The 23,492-nt window shown below is 42.7% G+C and overlaps 1 protein-coding gene across 1 annotated transcript in view; it reads right to left on the reverse strand.

Annotated features, from left to right (window-relative positions):
• The window catches only part of LOC120823681 (protocadherin-16), a 66,510-nt gene extending 48,400 nt beyond the window's left edge, over window positions 1-18,110 (reverse strand). Inside the window, exons 1-2 of the mRNA XM_040183876.2 lie at window positions 17,660-18,110; window positions 11,297-13,117 (exon numbers count right to left, since the gene is read on the reverse strand). Coding sequence (XP_040039810.2) covers window positions 11,297-13,096 — 1,800 coding nt within the window. The 5' untranslated portion in view covers window positions 13,097-13,117; window positions 17,660-18,110. The remainder of the gene's footprint in view (window positions 1-11,296; window positions 13,118-17,659) is intronic.
• Between the last annotated feature and the right edge of the window lie 5,382 nt (window positions 18,111-23,492).

Consider the following 23,492-nt stretch of genomic DNA (forward strand, 5'->3'; position numbering starts at 1 on the left):
CTAATCTGACACTCTGCCTTTAGAAAATCCCCAGTCTTTTTTGTTTATGTTCATCTAATGAGCAAAGAAATAGAAAACAAAAGTTGTGGGTTATATAAAAAAAAGTATTCTTTGGTAAGCCTGAAAACCCTGAATTAGTTTGGTGCTGTATGAGCAAGCAATTTCCTCTCACTCATCCACAGAGTACGCCATTGCCCCGGTGTTCATTTCCACCAGTTTCCCTCTGTGCCCACATCAGAAGATTCCCAGACTTAAGCAGGGATTGGAAACTATAGTGTCCAGCATGAACACAGCTATGCGACCATCATCATGCAACTCTTTCCAGTCGGCGCACTCTGACGTCACGCGTTAATCCCTTTGACCATACCACCCAGGCCTCGAAGAGACCACACCAAATCCTGCACTCGCTCCCTTGGAGTGAGAGCAGACGAGTGAGTACCACTGGGATCAAAATAATGAGGCTTATTAGATACTGTGAACCAGTAATGAACTTCACAGAAGGCAGAGCTGCACCAGCAAAGCAGAGGTAACATCAAAGCTACATGTTTAGGAAATCTCAAGCAAAAAGAAAAGTTCATTCTCATGTGCAGAAATTGTATTGCTACACAGGGACAGGCCATTACAACAGGTTTGGCTTGTGGCATTCTTCAGGTTCATCCGATGGTATTCTTTCTACTACATCCAATAATGACGTTCATTAGTGTTGTGAATGTTGAATGTGTCGCTTTCTTGTGACGTATTAAAGAGTTTTTGTCAGTAACCAGACTTAACACCATTTTTTCAAAATTACATTTTGACAAATAGTGTGAAAATGAGGTATTTTATACAAACCCAAGTTATCAATGATAGATCGTTGGCAAAAGCGCCTTCTTTACTCAAACAGACTCCCAGCAGTCTATCAAAAGCTCTCTTTCACAGTTAGACGTTGATGCCCACAGTGCCCACACTCATCTGAGATGGCAGATTTGTGTTCATTTCCGAATATTGTTCGAATGTTGTCTGAATGTTTGGCAGCTGCAGTCGGTGTAGGATAAGTCTGTTTCTGAAGGGAAGTGTTTTTCAGCCTGGTAGCTCTTTCCCTTCCAAAGTGGAAAAAGAAAGTTAAAATGAATCTTATGCTGGCACGTTATTGGGGTTCCCGCGATCTGTGATCGAAGCCAAGGGGAGCTGAGTGGGACAAGGTGAAGGGACGTCCCTCCACCAAGACAGAAAGCATGCACAAAGACGCCTAAGCAGGGAGTTTGGAGAGAGAGAGAATACCTTACAAACTCTCCCCCATATCTGTCCTTCATGACAGATGCAGGGGCCCAAGCACTGACAACATGCGAGGGTTGGGGGGGCTGAGAAGGGCGAACATATTGAATAAACACATCCAGCCCTTTGCTAGCCCCCTCAATCCCCCTCCAAATGAAAACCTCAGTTGATATACGATATAGATGAATATCTGATAACTGCGTTTATTCTCGGTGTTTACACACCAGGATAAACGTACTTTCCCAAGCCAGGAGATCATGATGTTTTTATCTCCAAACAAACACTCTAAGGCCCTGCTACACGTTCCCCAGACCTCTAGAATGTGTTGTGCGATAGCCGAGACAGCGGGACCATCCAAAAAGAAACGAAAATGAACTCTGGAAAAAGGACGGGTTTACTCTTAACAGTCTGGTATCTCAAAACAGAACTGGGTTTGTCACATCTGGGGAGTAGTTTTCAGGGTTTTATCAGTTCACCTCTCCACAATTAATTAAGGGACTGTTCTAGCGTGTAAAGACTCAAACAACAGCCACTTACGAGGAAGATGAATCTGTGAATAGAGAGGTTTCTGGTTTATATTTGTGTTCCCCAATATCACCATGGAAACAAACCACTTCTTGAGCTCCATCTGCACGTCACTTTCGCACACTCGCTGCATGAGGTAAATCTTGTTTTTGCGCCTCAGCATCTGCTTTCCTTTTTTTGTATTCCATAGTCGTGGACAACTCGTTTTATAGTTTCTTGATTTAGTCCCTTCAAAACAGGGAAGGGATAAATGGTTCAAGTTAATCGTAATAATAATTACATTACCAAACTATCTATCATTTTTTTTTTATTATAGACCTATAAATCACTTTAGACTAGTCTAAATAAAAAACTTTTATTTCTGAAAAATGTATTTCTTTTTCTTTCCTGCACTTGCAGCTTTCTTCAATGGGTCAGAGCTTGGCACAGGGCCATAACAGCAGTGGTGCCCTTCCCCCGGCTCCTCAGCAAAAACATTCACAATACTTCTATGTGCATGCTTCCTAATGTGATGAATAAAGAGCGGAAGTAACAGGGCGAAGGGTGACTTCACACTTAAACTGCCTGTTTTCAAGTCATTTACAGAACTGCAGGAGGGAGAGAAGCTCATAAGAGTCTACCAAATAAAGCCCCCCATTCACAGATACACAAGGCAAGTGAAACAGGGCTACAGAAAGCTTTGCCCCGAGTTAAGGAAGGTTGCATGAGCAGAAATATTGTGTGCAGTTTCTTTCATGTTGAGTAATAATAATTCAATGATGATTCTACCGTAATACGAGAAGAAAGGAGGCCTAGACACCACTTAGCTTATTATAGCGTTGATTTAGTATGCTTGAGATAAAAAAAAAAAACACGGATGGAAGGCCAATGAATAAAAATGGTGCAATGGCAGGGATGAAAGACGTGGTGACGGGGTAAGGGCACTTACTGAGACTTGCTGAGATTTAAGCCAGTAACATCATTTCTATCTGATCAAAGCTTTTGTACTTGTGATGATTGATGAAACTGCCTGCATCCTATATTCACAGTATTGTCTCGTCTGTCAGGAGACCAACAGGCCGACGTAGGACAGTTCGCATTGCCAAGAGACAGCGAAAATGTGTGTGAAAATGTGTGAGTTTCCCCTCCCTCAAAACCTAGGTGCCCTTGACCAAAAGCTGCTCAGTGACCAGCAGTATGAGTCTGTGGGATTAGTTGAAAGCTATGAATGGGACGCAGGGAGGAAACAATACAAACGAGCAGCCATTGGTTGACTTCTCTTGAATGAATCGAGAGTTAAAAAGACAAACTACCAAATCCGAGGCGGATCACTGAGCGAGTGTTATTCCAACATGCAGTGACTTCACATGCAAAAGATAAATTGCACCATAAATCACCATATCTGCTGGATAATCAGGTTGTGTAAGCAATAAATTGTTTATAGTAAAAATTGGGAGCAGGTTAGTCTTCGTTTCTCTCCAGATTATTCCCATCTGCACGCGAGTATCACAGCCTGAGTGGAAGGTCGTACTCAAGCCCATCCAACGCTATGGTGGAAAAAATAATCCTCCCAAAGTTTTCTATGACTGGAGCAGCACTGAGATAACAGCTGATTAAAAACTTAGTTTCTTAGTCACTTAGTTGCAGAGACACAATGCAGTTCCATTGTATTGCTCCAGCACATGATAGGAATGGAACTGGTATGTTAGGCTTTTGGGGTTGGATCAAATACCCTATGCATCACTTGCAGGGATCCTAAAGACACAGGCAGGTTGGAGAGGAGACGGCTTCTGATGCCTTCAGCCATTGCCAATGATGAAGTGTCTTGTTGAAAGCATCCACAACTTGTTTCTCCATTATCCCGGCTACTGACCAGCTACTTGTCTGCATCCATTTGAGTGGTGAGTTGACTTTGCCAAAGCCGCTGTACACAAAGCCTGCTTTTTCTGGATACTGAACCACAACATTTTTCATGGATCCTATGAGAGTGATTGGCCCGCCTGAGAGCCTCTGTACAGTCTGGACATGCTCGTCTCTGCAAAAACACTAAAGTGTCAATTTTAATGCTTTTCTCATTCCGAGCGGCTGCAGCTCAATACGGTCCTGCCTCTACTGGATCATATTGGCTGTATGTCTATACTGAACTAGAAAGACGGTGCAGGGCATTGATTGGACCATTGGCATGCAATATCGCATGTTCTTCATAAACCTCCCAAAAAAAACTCAAAATGTCTGTTGCTTTGCATCTCAAAAGACGCATTTGTGAAGTAATCTGGGAAGGAAACTTCCTCACGGCACTGATTAGAGAATTTCTTCCACACTGAAAACCCCGTCTACACCAAGACACGCATATACACACACACACACACACCCCAGTCCCTGGCTTTCTGCTTGCCTTTTCTGATACCACATCACACATCTTGAGTCCTTCGCGCCGGCATACCGGCTCTGCCTAATTACAGCAGAGTCCCACGTCTCCCCGCGGTTGCCCCCCGGGCTCCTCACAGCACCAGGCTACAACAATCCAAACAAAGATTTGTCCTTTCAACACGCTGGTTAAAAGAAGCAGCACGCTACTCTCAACATAAACTTTGCAGCACCAGACCAAATTAGCCTTATTGATGAGTTATGCAACTCTGTCGTAATTAGTCCCTCCTCCCCAGCCCCACTGCCCCCACTAAGTCTTTAAATCACCCTCTAACCCTCAGAGGAAGGCAGCATTGAGCTAATCAGTTGTCTCCTTATTGCAACCAATCTGCAGGGTGAATGCTTTACCTTAGAATAGACGAGGCATAACAGATGTCCTCCCTTATAATAAGAGCAGCGTTTCTGCTTGAAGATATGCAACCAGCAGTGTGAGGGTGGACCGCCATGGAGCACCAGGGCACACAGGCTGGTAGCCTGGTTGGAGCCTCTTTGTCTAAAGCCAAGACAGACAAAGCTGGGAAACCGCAATGTAAAAGTGGAGCCTCTCTCCCCACAAACCTCCTTCTCCCTTTGGTTTGTCTTTCACTCCCTCTCGCTATCTTTTTCTCTCACTAGACCTATTGACCAGAATTGTGTCAGAAAAGGCCTTTTTGTCTGATAAATTACAACCATGGTTTGATTATGACACTTAATGTAAATACCAGTGTCAATAATACAGTATTAATGTTTTACTTTGAGGACTACAACTCTGTTTTTCTAAGTGTTTAATATCTAAAAATAACCTGCCGTACACAAATTAAATGCTGGCAAAACATCTGATTGTGGACTAAATAAAGGCGAGTAAAAATCAATTATTTTTGATACAAGGTCATATTCAATACTCAAGTAATAAGTTGGTCCACACAGAACATCTACAAAACATCCTATTCTAACACTGTCAGTTTCACATTTTCCTGACCGCACAGAAAGCCTTGGCTTTGGATTTTTTTCCACTTGCCTTGTTAGTATTTTGCCTGTTTTACCGTGTTCCCTGAAACACTACACCCCATCACCTATTCCCCACAAGGGGAGCTGAGGTTTTTACTGATCCTTTTTCTCGGCCTCCTTCGCAGCCCTGCCCAGACCTTTTCACAAGCCAAAGTTAACCTAATCGAGAGAAGATATTGGATGATCTGACCACGCGTCGGGATCACCCAATATACGGGACAAATGTGTCCGCGATGAAAAGCAACAGTGGAGATGCACGGGGCAATAAAGTCTATGATAAATAAATAAACAAACCCACACAAAGACGTGACTCTGTAGGTCGTCTTCAACAAAAACACGTTACTCCACCTGTTGTTCTGGCGGTGAATTGCTCTGCAACACACGCAAGACTTTAGAACCATGAATTGAAACGAGTGCGTCGACGCAACGACGCAGACGCAGAAGCATGCACCAGTCCTACCATGAGCTGGTTGGGCTCAGAAACATTCTTCTCGGCCGTTGTTTCGACCGGCAGTCCGTACAGCAGCAAGGGTGGAGCAAAAGGCGGGGGGCTGAGGTTGCTGGCAGACTAAAGTAATGCATTCCCTGTTACAGTCAAGTTTTGGATACAAAAACAATTTGCTGAGTGGTTAAGATATTTTAGGGCCTGTGCCTGCTTTCCTAAGAAGAGGAAATTCTCTGGTGAATGTAAAATCCAACATGGTCCAGACAAGCTGCCATCACAATACCTGCACTTCATAATCACACAAAAAAAAAATGATTTGTTTCCATTTTGTTTGAGACCCAGTTTCCTGGTTACTGATTTTTGTAACTCAGCGTCTGCTTTCCGGTCTGGTGGTTTCCGATGGACAGCAGGGGACTGGATGGATGATTTAGCACAGATTTGCTTTGGACCAGAATGAATATCGCGAGCAGAAGATGCTTCCTGATGCCCAGCTTGTTCCGCAGTGCCAACTGCCTCGCACATGTGCACAGGGACCACGGGCTGTGAGAACAGACGGCCTGGCAACCCTCATCACAGCGAGCCACTCGGCCTGCTCCCTTCCTCCCGTTCAGTCGTCTCAAAGGAGGAAGGAGGCAAAGTGAATAATATTCGCTATTTAGAAAGGTCGAGCGGAAGTGCTCCTCCGGAGCCTGAACGCAACACTGTGACAACGTGACTGTGGAGGAATACACACACACCTGCGGTGTGACTTCACACTGTTGGTAATTTACACCCATTTCTCTCTTGCATCATTAAATTGGATAAGCCTGGGCCTGGTCTGACTGGGACCCACAAGGCAGTGTGCTTGCATCATTGCAGGGAGGCCTGAGTGTCTCCAGGCAGGCAGATGTGCTGCTCTCACCTGCTCCGATTCACATCTCGCCACTCTCCAGGGGATCAGGGGGGAAGTGAAAAAGTGTAATTGGATGACGAAGGGGACACATCAGTGTGGGAAGAGGAAGTGTAAAGAGATAAGATGTCTGGACGGACAAGTTGAAAGACTAAAGGCAGACAAACAGAGACAGAGAGACAGGAAGAGCGGAGGAGATCCCACCCCTCGGAGGAGTCAGAGGAGAGATCAACAGCTGGATCCAGCTGCCGAGTCTGAGCTTTGTCACAGCTGCCAGAGGCTGACTGTCCCTCCGGAGACTCTCGACTGTTTTCTCTCTCCCTCTCGCGCTATGCTTTCACTGCACTCGCATGCTTTCATAGAAACTTAGCAGTGGTGCTGAGAGGTCTGCCTTTGCCAGCAGCAGACAAACTGCCTGGGCTACTAATGAATTGCCTTGTCCCTAGAGATCAGCACATGAGCCCATCTTCCTTCCTTGCCAGATGTGGCACACCGAGCACGGCTACTTCACAGTCTGTACTGACCGGTGACAACAGTACATTTTGATAAATGATAGACCCTTTACGATATCTATCAAGCAGAATATGTTCTCTGGTCCTAACGTCTGAAATGTGTGGTTTTTCAGTTTTTCTCATTTCAATTTAATGCCTGTGGGTTTGGCACTTTTAGTTTGACCTCACAGCATTGGGAGAAAATAATGACGGGTATTCAGTCCAGTAACTGTCTGACATTTCATTTACAATTACTGAAGCTATAAACAAACACCGTAATTGAACCACGGTGGTCCTTCTATTCTCTTTCACAGCTTGGTGTTCAAACATCCACAGCTTACGTGTTTCAGTATTTCCTTCCAGTTACTGTGTTCGACCATATAACATTCAAAGTTTTACCTCTCCTTTTGCCTCCTCCTGTGCTCGTGAAAACCGGAGATTTTGATGATGGACGTCTTAGCACAATTAAATGCGCTCAGCTGTCTCAAGCACAGCAACTTTGACCTGGACACCCACACTCTATCCAGATGTACATCGGTGTTTATGTTCGCTTCAGTGCCCAAGCAAGGCCCAAGAGTAAGTGTTCAAGGAAGTATTGCATTTTCAAACACATTAAGTAGCTTGCTACTCCAATTTTACCGTTCCACGGAAAGGCTGTTGTAGCGCGCAGCCTCTGTGACGCTTGGTAGGTAACAGGAGGATAAAATAAAAGGGGAGAGCAAAAGCAGATTCAGCTCTCCTAAAGCTAAACCGATCTCACAGAGAGACAGGCCAGTCTGGCATCAAGTGAACATTTCGTTCGACACAAACGATCCTCCGGAACAAGGGTATGGTGAGAATGGAGGACATAGTTTTTGAACAAAAATACCAGGCGATAACTGGCAATTTCACCATAGTTATGGTAGTTAGTCATTTGGCCATTTGGTCTCAGAAAGTTTTCACTGACGTGCTAGCAGAATCCATTACAGACAGAAAAAGGTGCAGCGACAGTAGAGCTTTCAGTCACCAAATTGTTGGATTTTACATGGAAGTTTTCAGAACTTTGGCATGAGTGGATTTCAAATTGTTTTTTTTGTGAGGTGTTCCAAAAATGGGGTTTTGAGACTTGCTGCTAAAACACTGAACAACTTTTGTGAAGGTGTAGTGCCCTAGAAAACAAATTATCTTTCATTTTCCTTACAAGGAATGGCAGCTAGGTCTATTCCAGAGGGAATGTAATTCATAAATAGAAAATAATAAAGGTATAGCATGTAATAAGGAAGACGTAGAGCATCAGGCTTTCCAAAGAGGAAGCTAAAGCAAAAGTAACTCCTGCAATTACGCAGCAAACACCAGCTTTATGCCGTCTGTACTGTAGTATTATGAACATTTTGGGGTTAGGAAACTATTACACTCCACACCACATTTTTTCATCAGTTAATTAGAGCTTAAGGTATTAAAATCAGTGTTACTAGCACCTGTGTCATGGTCACTGGTAGGTGGTCTCCACAGTGCAAAGAAATGTGAAAATAGTGTGAAAGAAAACAGATTATTTCAATCATTCATAGTTTCACTCGGAGGCAATTATGAGTCTTCCCTTTTGACATAGACTGAGTTTCCTTTTATGTTGTCAGGAATGGAAAAGTGATTCACAGTGCCACTTCACAGAGGTATCCCTTTCAACTATGCTGCCTTTCAAGAATTCAGGGAAATAATGAACATGTTTGAGTGGTACCTTGCGTCTGCAGTTATCTAAACTAAAAACAAGCAGGCTTAGCATTGTTGCACACAAGAAATCCTAGCCAAAGCATAACAATCCTTAACAATATCACCAATGTTTTTACAAGGGAAGTGATGTGTTTAGTGAACGGGTTGCCAAAACATCACTGAGACGGGAAGCAATTTGGGCAGAAAAGGAACTGATAGATGCAAAAGTTTGTTTTTACGGCTTCAAGAAAGAAAATGGAAAAAAAAGTGTTTGCTCCTTCAATCGCAGCAATCACTGTTGGTCTCACGTTGCCAAGGGGGTTGCCGCGATGACAAGTGGCCCATTCTGTCATGAACATGGGGGAGGCCGGTCAAAAAATTAGGTCCAGCCTATCTTCGCACCCGGCTAATGAGAAATGAAGTGAGATCAGATAAGAATCGGGAGAGGGACCGACCGACATACGAGGAAGCCCCCCCTGCCTGTGTCACCTCTGCAAGCTCATGCCAGAGCTTGTCAGGGCTCATTTCCCCCTCAGCTGCTTGGAGACCCCCTCTCCTCTTTCTGCTGGAGCCAAAGCGGCCCCCCAAAACAGACAGAGGGACAATTCTTACCAGAAACACATACCAAACCAACCAAAAGCCACAATGATGTGAGGGGAAAATTATTTCCCATGCAAAATCCTGCCATTTCCTTTTTACTTATTTACTTTTGAAGTAAAACTTAAATAACACTTCTAAATCCTGCCATTTACTTTTTACTTATTTACTTTTGAAATAACACTCCATACCATCCAAGCCCAAACAACCTAGACTTTCCTTAATGAATTTGTAGATATTAACCCTGATTGATGTGCCTCATTAGCCATAATGACACCTTGTATCATTATTCTTCCACCTTGTTAGGAATCAGTTGCATGTACGTATGCCTAATTATCTCATTAATGGCCAGGGACACATGTTCCACAGAGCTGATTGTTGAATTTAAGGTGTATTTTTTATTAGATTTCCTCTCCCAAAGATGACCTATTTTCTTTGGAGTAAATCCGGCATAATTACAAGTATTATTTTGCATAATTGAATTACAAGACTGATTGCTGTATAAAGGAGTATGTCTAATTTTAAAGTGATCCAGTGCAAAAAGTGTGCAAAAATATCACCTGCAGAGCGCCGTGGAGCAAGACAACATGAAGAAATACTGTAATCGCAAACTGCTGTGCTTGTGACCTGTGGGGGTGGATCATGAAACCTCAGACTTTTGAAATGATGATCACAACATATATTGAAATGCTTTTTTGGACAGAATGGGTATTTTCATCTGCTGAGAAAAAAAAGGCAGTCCTCAGGTGTCATGCTGAGATGTTTGGATGTATCGCCGGCCCCCTGAGTAAGAGCAGCCTGTTCTCACATGGGCCGCCAAACACGTCAGCACCCAGGCAAGCCCGGGAGAGAGCGAGAGCGATGGTTTCAAAGAACTTCATAGTTGGACCCGGCGAGGGGAGTTGTTTGAGAGCAGGTTACAATGCCCTTTGGTGGCCAGAGCAAAGGAAAGAAGACATTTTGATCATTTCTAGTTTAAAAAAAGTTTTCCAACATTTCCATAGAACATGAACTTCAACCCACATTGGATAGAAAACAGAATAATTGCAAAAAATGTATCATTTGGAAGGCTGAAAGTTACATTGATTTCCAAATTCCATGATCAATTTTAGTACATTGACTTATTGTTGTGGTTCCTGTGGTTTATAATGAAGGGACCTCCTACGAGGAGCCCTGAAAGCTTCTATTTCTGCATTCAAGCCAGAAGTAGCGGTAAGGCCAGCGTCTCCCTTCACCCCTCCCTCTCACAAAGCCAAATCCTGGGCCAAGATCCTGTCTGCTCGGCCCTCTGTCAGGCTTGCACCATGTGTCCAACTCCTTGATCCAGGCAATACTACTGCAGACACTGAGAATTGCTTGAAAGTCTATACTTTATGACTTGAGGAATCGCTTGAATGATTTAAAGAACTGAAAAGCAACTTTTTTTATAAGATCGCCAAAAGAAACTTGAGAAAACAATATGTTTCAATGACATGGGACTGTAGTCACTTGGGGTACTGCAATTAGTTTGAACCTTAATTCATCTTGTCGTCTATAGCTATTTTTTCTCACGCTCAACTAGCCTAATTAAGGTGCCTTTTGAGAGTGAAGTGACATCTATTTCTTTGGATAAAGCCCTGAATTTGTCTCTGCCTGTGAGTATGTGAAAACCCCCTTTGTGCCTGCACTGACGGAGGACTTTGCACTGCCTCTGTTACCCTGGAAACCTTTTGAGAGGTGAAGGGGAGGACAGCCAACGAGAAGATCATTTTGGAACACAACCGCAGGTAAATCCTCACCAAAGTAGTCCAATTTAAACAGTTTCACGATTAAAAATTACACTTTAAAGAGGAAAGAAAAGGAATCCGCAAAGGTTTGACAAATACTTCCTCTATTTATCTTCTGAATTTCCAATCGTTAGGCTCTTCACAATTGCGACTATTCCATGAACTCAACGTTAAAGTGTGGGAGAGTGTTTACATAATGAATGAATCCACTATTTTTTTTAATTAGTTAATGTGCAAGAAAATATCCTACCTCAAGAATGCAGGTCCATGGAGCTGTGTTCTCCTTGATGGACACATTGTAGAAGTTTCTCTCAAAAACGGGCTCATTGTCATTTACATCCTGAAGCACAACGTTTACCACCGCAGTGGAGGACAGGGGTGGTTTTCCTCCATCTGTAGCCACCACAGTGATACTGGGATTGGGGTTGTTTTCATAATCCAGTTGGGAGAGAGTGGTGATAATTCCCGTTATGGAGTCTATGCTGAACCAGTTGGCGTGAGAACCATGGTCATCTAGGATGCTGTAGTTAATGTCCCCATTCGGCCCCTGGTCTTTGTCTCTAGCTGTCACTTGTAGTACAAAGCTCCCCGGAAACACCACTTCAGGGATCACCTGCCTGTACACTGGCTGATCGAATTTAGGAGGGTTGTCGTTGATATCAATGACCTGGATGATAAAGGAGGACTCCGCCCTGAGAGGAGGAGTGCCTGAATCCGTTGCCGTCACCCTCAGCCCGTAGCTGTCTCTCTCCTCCCGGTCCAGAATCTGGTCGACACACATCAGGTAGATGATGCTATCCTTAGTGGTCAAGGCAAACTTTCCATCTCCTCCCTCTAGGGACACATTGACATTGGCGTACTCGCCATAGTCTGGATCAGTGACTGAGATCCTGGCTACGTACTGGCCGGGCTGTGCGCCCTCAGAGACCCTCGGGGAGCCATCTTCACTGAGAAAGATGATGGTCATGGTGGGCTGGTTGTCGTTATAGTCTCTGACGTGGATGGTGACGAAGGCATTGGTCACCTCCGGCTGCGTAGCGTTGTCTTGCGCCTGCACCACCAGCTCGTGCACCCTCCTCATCTCAAAGTCCAGCGGCTTGTTGAGTGCAATGATGCCTGTGCGAGAGTCAATGACAAAGTATCGGTCCGGGTCGCTTTGTCTCCTGTTGATTTCATACAGCACCATCCCATTGGCTCCTTCATCAACGTCTGTAGCAAACACCTGCAGGATGTTGCTTCCTGGCTGAAGGTTCTCTGATATTATGGCATGGTAGCGGCTCTGGTTGAAAATTGGAGCGTTGTCATTAATGTCTTGTACAGTGATATCTAACGTCATTTGATCAGTCCTTTTCGGGGAACCACCATCAAAGGCCTCCAGAGATAAAGTGTAGGTGGATCTTTTCTCTCGGTCCAGAATGGCATTGACCGCCAAGTCCACATAGAGAACCTCATTGCTTCCCCTCCTGGTCTCCAAGGTGAATGCCTGGCCAACATTTCCGTCCTTGATAACGTAACCCTGTGTTGTAAGCTGGCCCTTATCAGCATCAACAGCTGGCTCAAGAGGAAACCTGGTGCCGATGGCTGTCTGCTCTGGGATTTTAAACATGGCCCTTTTTCTTGGGAACGTAGGGACGTGGTCATTTATGTCATTCACCTTGATGGTCACCTCCACGGTCATGCCTGTCATGGTGACTGCAATGAAGTTGTATCTGTCCCTCAGTTCCCTGTCCAGAACTTTGGCGGTTTTAATAATGCCTGTGCTCTCATCTATGTCCAAATCACTCCCCACGCCGGTTCCCTCGTGGTCTGAGATGAAGTAAGAGGATGCTGTTTTGCCAGGAGGAAGTCCCGCACTAATGTCCCCTACAATTGTGCCTGCGGGCTGTTCCTCATCTAGCTGCAGTTCAAGAGTCCCTTGCACCAAAGGCAAAGTAATTGTTACAAGCTCCAAGGCCACATACACCATTAGCACAATCCTCCTGTTCCACCAACCCCAGCGGTGCGGAGGGTCCATTGTAGACTTTGCAAAACCCTTGGCAGCTGTCTTCATTTTGGCTCCTTCTTTTTAAACCTGGGGACACACAAAGAGGAATATCAAAACCTAGAGGCAGCAGTAACAAAGAAAAGGTTTAGTATGTCTTTGTTGAAATACAGAGATAGTTTAAAAAAATGTAAGCGAACACTTTTTTCATATGCTGTATAGATATTGTTCCCAACCAGAGCACATGCAAAACACGAGGCACATAACACTTTTCTTCACCCAAAAAGGCAACACTTTTGTCCTCCTTCCAAGAAGGTTTGCTTTGCTGAGGAAACATCAAAGCCACAAGCCACAGCATACCACTCTCCTGGATTTAATATTTATGTTTGCTCCCACATTAAGCTCTCATAGAGTGAGCAGTTTTCAAACAAAACATCTGTTTTTCAATATGTCTGAGAATGAAATTGAAAAATCAAGTGTTAAAATAAAGGTGGGGGAAATATATATATATACAATAGGCACACTCTGGCAATGGACCCACACCCATGCAAAGGATTTGTAACTGAAACTGACAGACACTTTGGAGCAATGTGGAAAATATTGAACAACACTGTCACCATCTGCAGAATCATCCAAAACCACCACTTGTCTGGCACACAGAAATGTATCCTTTATTTTTCTTTTTTATATTAAATAAAGAGAGCAGCTTCCAGCTGTCTGCGGTTGTATCTAAACTTCATAACTTCATAATTCAACTACTTTGACCTGTTTGAAAAGTAAATCTAGCTCTAATTTAACGGAAATATAAAAAGAAGCCCATTATACCAATTTCATTTTGATAGATTGTGTCTATGGAAAGCTCTTCGAGGCTCCCCCCAGTGGTTGAAATTATATCTCATTCAAAGGGCACATTCAAAAAACAACAGAATTTACGCATGTGTGTGTTTTTTTTGTGTGCACTATACATGCCTCCCGTGTGTCCATGAACGCAGTGTGTCGATCCGTCTCAGCCGCGGCGGTGACAGTGTGTTTGAGCGACAAAGCAGTACAGTGGAGTTGAGGGGCTCCGTGCAGTCTACCTCGCTCCCTTTTTCTGGCTCCGCAACATAATTGAGGGCTGCTGGAAATTGTCCACAACCACACAAGCTCCCAGAGCTAATTTCAGTTTTCCTTGAATCAGAGCCCAAAACACTGAAGACGCTTTCTTTAACATTATTAATTTGGTTTGAGTTCAAGCATTAGTAGTTTTTAAAAATATCTTGAAAGATTTATGAAAATGTATTTCAATATTATGGAACATTTTGGTAATAAAAAATAACTCATTCAATTTGCACCATCAATTCCTGATTCATATTACTTTCACCATGATTATAATAATACTAAAATAATATATATTCACTATTACATATCATATCTTGGGTTGCTTTGTAACTGCTGGTCTTGGCCAAAAAACAAGCACATCATGACAGCCTGAAAAGCACTTGAACTATAAAGTCTCACCATTGATCAGCAACACGGGGGATACCCTTTTACCAAAATTTCTTTAAAGCACAAAGTAGCGCTTTTCGAGGCCCAAATTCTGTGTCCAAATGCCATAACTGAAATACTGCACTCGCTCTCTGGTGGAGCGCCAGTGTGAGGCTTCTGCCGAGCAGAGCGGCCTGATGGACATAGCAGACACAGTCGGAGAGGCTAATTGCAGAACATCAGGCTAAGGAGGATGATGTTTTAAAAGGTTCAGCTTGAAGTTGAACTTGAAGAAATAACAGTCAACCAATACATGAATTATGTTGTCGCCCAAAGCCTCCACTGCTGTGAAAGCCAGCAGCCAGTTAGAAGGACAGGATAAAAAAGGTAAAAACATATTCATGTAAAATCCTCCAAACCAAGTCAACCAACCCAATCCAAGGTTTCGTGGATTTACATGCAGAAGGAAACCTCTGTTTGAACACAGTCGATATCCTTCTGGGCACTTTGCTAACATAACTACAATCAGCATCAAAATCCTTGGCAGCAGGGACTGTTTGGCACATCAGGCCTGATTTTCCACGTCTCCACTGTGGGGTAGATCATGTTTGGCCAAATGTGTCAGATATTTATATTTTATGATAGCTAAAAATTCCTTTGCTAATAAATTTTTTGCTTTTCAGTATTAACATGCAGTGCTATTTACCTTTCTTTGATTTTAACATCAAGAAAACCAGGCCATTGGTTTGGCGAAACGTACAGTACATTAGACAATTTATCTAACAAAACATGGCCGTCTGCTTCATTGAGGCAATACTCACATTATAGATGAGTATGCCAAACTTCTTGCGAAATGTAAATATGAATGAATTCTGTTAAACATCATAATGAAAACAGTGTATATCAAACTTAACGTGTCATATAATTTAATCTGAGAAGACATTGTTATCCATGAAAATATCTGAAACTATAATCAGATCTGATATCTGTGAATTAAATGTTAAATGCTTTTCCAAATCCAACTAGAATATCTGTTTTCAAGGGGAAATAAAGAAAATATTGCTTCAAATATATCCCATTTTATCAGAAGAAAAACTGTCCATCAGCTGCACAACATCAATAAACCATTTTCACCACCAACAGGCCGAGAGGGACGACTGCAGTGACAGACTTTGTAAAATTACCTACTAATTACATGTCATGATTGCAGTTAAACTCAAAGAGACTTTTTGAGTTTGGAGAACATGCCACGCTGCCTGAGGTTCAACAGGAAACCACAGACAGAACTGCCGCTTGACTGGACACAAGGATGGCAGGCTTAGCACGAAGCAAACTATGAAAAATCTCTAAATGTTTGCCAGGCTTTTGCCTCATAGAAGCGCAGTGTTTCTGTGTCCTGCATCAGCCTTTGCAATGTCTGTCCCTCAGGAAAAGATATCACAGGCTTGACCGATACACACACACTCCTGGCCATAACAAACACCTTACTGGGAAAACACACCGGATCCTTTTTGACAAAAGCTCGGCTGAAGGTTTGTGAGGGTCCGTGACAAGGAAGGATCATCTTTTTCTCACAGCAAGAGCAGCATGGGTTGGTTCAACAACACACACACACACACACACACCTCATGTCTTTGAAGATGACACCATCTTATATTGCATTTGGGGCACCAATGGGTGGATCATTAAAAACACATGTGCATCAAGTTACAGTAGCATGGGTGCAAGGGGAGTTTGGAGAACATTACTAAATCTCAAAACTAAGGTCAAAGTTCACCTCATATGTTAATTCAATTTGCGGCAGTGAGAAACTGTCCATGTGGTGTTTGTGTGAATGTCCTGGGAGAAGCATTTATTGTGGTTTTATTCCTTTTTAGGAATCTGGAGCCCTGGCTTCATCAACAGCATATGCAAGAGACAAGAATAGTGAAATAATTACTTCATGCACTCACCAAGGGTGTATGACGTAATTCTTGGCTTGTTATACAGACTGTAGAGGTCCACGTTTTGGTGGTTTTGTCTGTCATCGCTGCTTATTTTAGTTTGTTTCCTCTTTGAGTTGTAATATATATATTTCCACCCATGCAGTGTTAAATTGTCACAGATTAAAATACTTCTCTATTTTGTTATTATTGCACACGTGCCTAACATGTATTGCATATGGACGAATCACTGCTGGGTGGAAAAATGAAAAACACCGTTGATCTTACATTTTATATCATTCTGTGAAAGAATTCAGCGTGCAACTCTGCATCTGAACATTTGCTAACTTAACAATCGCAAAAGTGGAACTCGAATGCAACAAAAAGCAGCTGTAAACGGAGGACTGGTGGGGAGTAAAAGCGAAAGGAGGAGCCTGCGCCCCTTTTACTGTCTAAAGTCAGAAAAAAGGCTGCATAATTACGACGCGGCGCCATGGCAACCATCACAGCCCCCACTAAAGCTGATGGGACCCATGTGGAAACCTATGCATGAATTGAGGTAAAGTTCTAGCTATTCGCGGTCCGTGAACGCAACGACTGTGCCCACATGCGGGTCATCGTGCGTCCCCTCTGGAGGAGGACGGAGGCACAAAGGACGGACGGAGGACAATCGAATAAGTCCGTATAGGTCGAGCTGGTTGAGAGGAAGGTTTCGGAGGACTTTTAATAATAAGTGTGACCTGACAAGCAGCAGCTGGAAATTCTCGACTGCTTTTGGAAATGTGGGCTTTTTTCTTGCAGCGCTTCTTGCAACCACGACACAATCATACCGTTAATACCCCGACGAAAGAACACGCTCGAACTTGCACATAACGCGTTATCGGCCGTTTTAGCGGGTAGAGATGCGGAGGAAGAAACATAAACAGCCTTTGCCAAAAACAGAAAAGCGCATTTACCGAGTGTGTTTTCTTAAATCAACTTTTAAATGAATGCGTAAAACGGAATGTCCGCTTCAGAGAAGTCTGACATGAGCATGAAAGACCTGGCGGGGGGGGGGGGAGAAAAGTTGCTATGCCCCTCTAATAAAAAGACACGCTATTAGTACCCCCGAGGGATCTACGAGTAAGTTCAGCGTACGCGCAACATTAATCAAGTGGGAGAACGCGGTGGTAACGACCTGCACTGATGGACAACTCCATCGCGCGGAAGGAGATGTGGGATCTGTGCGGTGGTGGATACTCACATTCATCTGTTGCTCAAGTGAAAACAAGTCCCCAAGATTTTCGAGATTCTTTCTCAGTTTCCCCCTGCGGAGTCCAAAGGGAGAGTTACATCCATGTCAGCACGACTTTCCTCTGCCAGTGGCCGAATAGATTCCTCCTCGTTGCTAAACTCCTCTTCGATTCTCTCCGCTTTCCGGCCAACTTGTGTCTGGTAAAACTTCCCCGCCGTCCTCTTAGATGTTTATTAACTTGTCGTCCGCTGTGCGTGCAGGTGTGTCTGTACGCGCGTGCATGTATTTGTGTGCGCGCGTGCGTGTGTGTGTATCTGCTGCTGCACCACGCTGACTGAAGCCAAACAGTGTGGCGCACAGCGGTAGACGTCCCTCTGCAAATCCCATTTATTGAACACGTGACGGACGGATTGCAAACTCCTGCTCCTCTCCTCCTCCTCCTCTTCCTCCTCCTCCTCCTCCTCCTCGGTGCTGCTGCTCCGGCTGCCACAAGGAGCCCCAAGGAGTCAGGGCGGCTTATTGCTGAACTTTGGTGCCACCATCCTTTGCTAAAGGGAATTGTAAATCACTAACATCACGGCGCAGAGGTCCAGAGTTGAATACAAGTGATCCACAGGGTTTGGATACGTGAGCTGTCGCAATATGCACGTGTAGAGACATTACTGGGGTGTGAAATGCCAAACATCTCATGTTATCATGGTAAAATAGTTTATAACTGCCAAAGACAGGCAGAAAAAAGACTTATTTCGACAACTTAATCTTCTGAGACTATTTTTCTTCAGAGATAGACAATGCCCAAAACTTTTCCTCTCCGTGTCTCTTTAAAAAAGCATCAACTCCCAATACGAGCTCAGCTGTTCTCTCCTGCTGGAACCATAACCCTGCTTTAGTTTGAAGGCTTTAAGAGTCATTAAAACCTCATCAATGTATTGAGAAGTTATTAACAAGGGAGCAACAGAGGGGCCCCGACGTGTCAACGAGGATATGTACCGTCAATGATAATTACTTAAGTCTGTCTGCAACTGATCTTCTCGCTTACATTCCTTGTTTATTTCGAGGTTTATTGATCTTTGTTTTTATCATTATTAAAAAACAGAACATATTTTGCATATTTCACATTATATATGATTTACGATAAAATGATGTCAGCCAGATACAGTTACAGTATAATATATTGGTGTATGGTTCCTTTTGTGCTGATTTATGAAATAAATATTTTGAAGTTCCTTCAAGTGACCTAGTTTCTGCTGTAAGAACTGCTGTATCATCAAGAGAAACGAGTTCCAGCTCGGGCAGCTACTCGTTATTACTGTGGCAACAGAGCAGAGGAACTCACACAGACATGCACACACATTGGCGTCAATCCACACAAACTCTCGTGGACTCACACAATCTTGAAAGTCAGCTGACATTCATTTATTTGCTAAGTCAGAAAAGCACTCTGCTTTTACTTCTTCAGGGATAACCACTGGCAGCATTATCTGTTCCATATGTGTTTTAATGTCCCCCATGTGAGTTAAATAGGAATAAATGATGTTTAGAGATTACAATAAATTAAGTAGACAATGATTCGGACATATTACAGATGTCTAATAAATACCGGCCTCTACGATGTGGAGTTGTAAACATAACACATTATTTTGAATTCAATTCTCTTTCGAGTTTCGACTTAGACTCACTCTTAACGTGATCTGTCACTAAGTGTGTGTGTTACACAAAGGATACATTTCTTCTCGTAAAGCGCTTTATTACCAATATCCTCCGTTTTCTTTGATTGTCATGAACTGTGCATGTAAAAAACAAACTGCCTGCTGACAAGACAATAGATCGTCAAACATCGTGTTGACGCCGTCATGTTAATCATACAACATATTCTCTCCACAGAATTGTCTATTCTGACTATTCTGATGTATCAAAACTGAATCTAAAAATGTCAACCTAATGCATTTTGTTATGTATGTTATGTAACAAGCTGATCAGTTCTGTTACTTTGCATCAATAAATTGCATCAAAACACAAGAGGAGCATCTGTTGCTCATTTGGCACCAGCACTTTAGTTCAGTACAAGAAGTGCAACTTGAGTTTGAAGCTCAGATTTTGCTCTCTGCATTTTAAAACATGATTTGCTCTCAAGGTGCGTCCACACTTTAAATACATTTTTCATGTATTTTCTTTCAACACACAAGTCCACTTAGTTCTGCGCTCATCCTCCAGCGAAGAGAGAAAAAGAAGCCAAGGGGCTAGAATAGTGAATAAATCTGCAATTTTACTTTGACGTTAGATGCTGTCCACATCACAGGGCAGTGGTCTCAGTAATTGTTTCTGTGATGGCTGTTTTGGTGGGATTGGACCAATGAAAAACCACAGAGCTTGGCTCCTTTAGTCGTGCTTAGACCAGAGGGAAGAAATAATAAACGGATCCGGTTTAATCAGGATTAAAGTAAAATGTGTGACAGGCCGCTTCACTCGAAGAATTCACCTCAGCCAGACAGAAAAGGGCATCGAACCTGATGTCATGAAATAACAATAAATGGGTAATTAAGCTGGAGAGGATTCATCTTTTCCTATATTTCCATTTAGTATTATACGGATGATAGTAGGTGGCAAAATGGTGGTTAAGACTTTCTAGAGATAATTTCTTGGAATTCAATCTGTATCACGCTACAAGCCGTTGACCCTTGGATCACTGAAGTCTGTATTTTGTACACTCACAGGGTTTTTAATGTTTGCCCTTGCAAGTGTCCCTGGGTAACAATTAAATTAACTTTAAATGTTTGATGCCTTTTAGAGCGGGCATGAATTCAAATTGGAATTTCATCAAGCCTTGGAAGACAAGGTTAAACAAACAAAATGATGATCTTACCTCATCGTGCTGATTCATAACAGTGAAAGTTTTTGCACAAACATGCTTTTCCTCTGTTCCTGAAAAAGCATTTCTCAAATTAAATCAAACTTGCATTATCTCCCTCACAAACCAAAGCAGCATGCATTTCATTTCTCAATGTACTTAAGAGTTGTTCATTTTTTTTGTGAAAATGTGTGTGAAAGTATTCTGTAAGCTTCAGTATTCCATTCTGAATCGTGACTTTCTTCTCTGCATCTCTAAACACAACGGATGGTCTCAGTGAGAGTTGCAGGCGTCAGATGGCTGTGTGTCCAAAGGGGACTGTGAGGAATATTTGATGGAGAAACCAGAGTGGGGGTTTTGGGGGTTTGGGCATGTGCTAAAGCAGGAGTCTAACATGGACCTTTATTGGGGCAAAACACCAATCACAGGCACTGGTAGACTATTTCTTCCAGATGCCTTTGAGCAAATTGAAAGCGGTTTATTGAATGTAACTTTTGAAAGAATGTGCTTCACACCCCTGATCAATGAGGAGACTTGAGATGAGGGCTATTTTCAGTTCAATAAATTAAGGCAAAATAGCATACAAAATGTTTCTGTGTATGTGTTATACGTGTCTGCATACTTTAGTTTTACACTCTGTGTTCCTTTCCAATGGTAGATATTAAGTGCACAGGTGGTTTTCATTTGGTTAGTAAGGAAGAACAGTACTGGGAGTTCTAGCTCTTTGTCATCTTCTGGTTAATTGTGATGTAAAAGCGCTTTTATAAGTTTCTGTTTAGTGTTAACGGTGCTTCCCGACTCTAAAAATTGCGACGCTAAATCTTTTATGTCAAGAAAACTGGTCTAAATTATTTGAGATATCCCAGCCTGGACCCCCAAATCAAGACCCCGCAGACTCACTATATTCCAAACAATAAAATATTCCTGATTTTAATTTGCTGTTGGACAAAAAACAGACAGTATGCGTATGTGGTATGTGTAGTGATTGTTATTGATGATAGTCAATATGAATGATCCATTAATTTATATTTAATTTTACAGTAATTTCATTGCAAAACAGATCAGAGGTTTAAAAAAAAGACCCAGTCTGCTCTGCAAATGCCTTTGTGAATTAAAATGCCGACTAAGCCAATACTATTCTGTTTCTCGGGTCTTTGCAGAGGGAAAAGCCAGTAAGTTTCCCCGCAACCTTTGGATTTTTAACATATTGTGGCATCACAGGGGGGGACACGTGGTGGAAGGCTGCTACAAACAGGATCGGTTGCCCCACCCCAAAATGGCCACTGCCACACCTACTACAGCCCCCAGAATGCCTTACAAAGAATTACTACTACAGTGTTGAAAAGTAGCCCTGATTTAGAAAACTCGATGTAATCCAAAACCAGACCAAATCAAAACCAAGGCACAAAAAAAAAATCAAACAAATCAGCAGGCTGCCCCTGTCAAACGACTGGCCCAACCTAGCTGTCCATAGGACCCCCCCTCCTTCCCCCGCTACAATATTGTATATAGACAAGCATAATCTATCCAACAACAGCGCAATATTGGACGAATCAGTTTAATGCAGCTGCAGCAGCGGGCTGGTCATCCTTGTAGAAGGTACACTTTAAAAATGTGCATTTTTCCATTAGTAGATGTCATGCTGCTTTCACCCCTCATTAGGCTGTAAGCACGTCAAGCTGTAAAATGTGAAGACTCTGACATTACAGGATTGAATCTGTCTTCGATGTCATGGTTACATTTTATTCAAATCGGAAGAGATTTCTGGGACACAAAATGCTAAATAACCAACCTTAAATAACAGTAGTTTAATCCTGTCACCTTCAAAAATATGACCTCATTAAATGACCAAACTAGTTAAATAAATAAATAATAACAAACTCCTGTAGGAAGTTTTTGACACTAGTCTCATTAAAGTAAAATACATAGAATTAATTGTAAAATCGAGAAAACTGACATTTTTTCTGAAGCCAAGGGTTGTTCTTGTCGGAAATCTACCAAGCTTGATAATAAATTGAGCATGTCAAGGATTTCTCTTGTTTGAAAAATGAAGCTCTAAAGGGATTTGGCAAATAAACCGTAGTATCTAAAATGTATGTTAATTGATTCCATTCCTTCAAACTTGAGCATTTGTATTCACATTAAATATCCAAATGATCTTCATTCTTCAAATTCCACTGCTGCTAAACAGTGCAGAGGAGAAGATCTGCTTCTGGCTCTTGGCCCTTTAACCGCCGCCGGCTTATAACAATGACACCCACATCAGAAAAAAAACTAATCTTTTGGGCTGTCCTGTGTGACTGCATTAGTTAATATACTATCAATCACACAGGCCAGCGTGTCGCTCTCTTGCAGGACGAAATTCCTCAGACATTGTAGGGAGTCTAAGTAATTCTGATGGAGATCACTTTTATTCTTCAGGAATGCATTCTGTTGTTTAGGGGAGGAATGCACAGCATTGAGAGGGATGCCCTGGAATTTAAAAAACAATTGAATTGTTCAAGCAAACATTTCTTTGAGGAAAGAAAAAAAAAAAGCTTTAATCCCATTGCTTCACACTTCACAATGCCCTCTCCTGAGAAAATGTAGACAGCTGTTGACTCTACTTGGTCTGTTATTTTGAATCAGCAATTGCAATAAGCCGGCATTGAAGTGAACACCATCAGGGTCAGCTCGGAGCAACGCGGGTGAATTCCTTCTCTTCTTCAGCCTCACCGAACTCTTACAACTGTCCCGACCACACAGATCACAACCACAATAAGGCGGCGTATTCAAATCTCCCTGCAGATGGAGCGACAGAAATCAACTGAAATGATAATTGTTTATTACTGTCACTTGCTGTGATCATTTTCTCATATATGAGAGGCTTTTGGTTGGTTCCACAGGAAACCCATTTGACCCCCACCCTCCTATCACCAAAACATCACATTCCTGTATTTACTTATTTGTCCCATTTCCTCTGAACCTGTCTGCCAACACATCGTTAAAAAATAA

The sequence above is a fragment of the Gasterosteus aculeatus genome, chromosome 1 (genome assembly GCF_964276395.1).
Source record: "Gasterosteus aculeatus chromosome 1, fGasAcu3.hap1.1, whole genome shotgun sequence".
In the NCBI taxonomy this organism is placed as follows: domain Eukaryota; kingdom Metazoa; phylum Chordata; class Actinopteri; order Perciformes; family Gasterosteidae; genus Gasterosteus; species Gasterosteus aculeatus.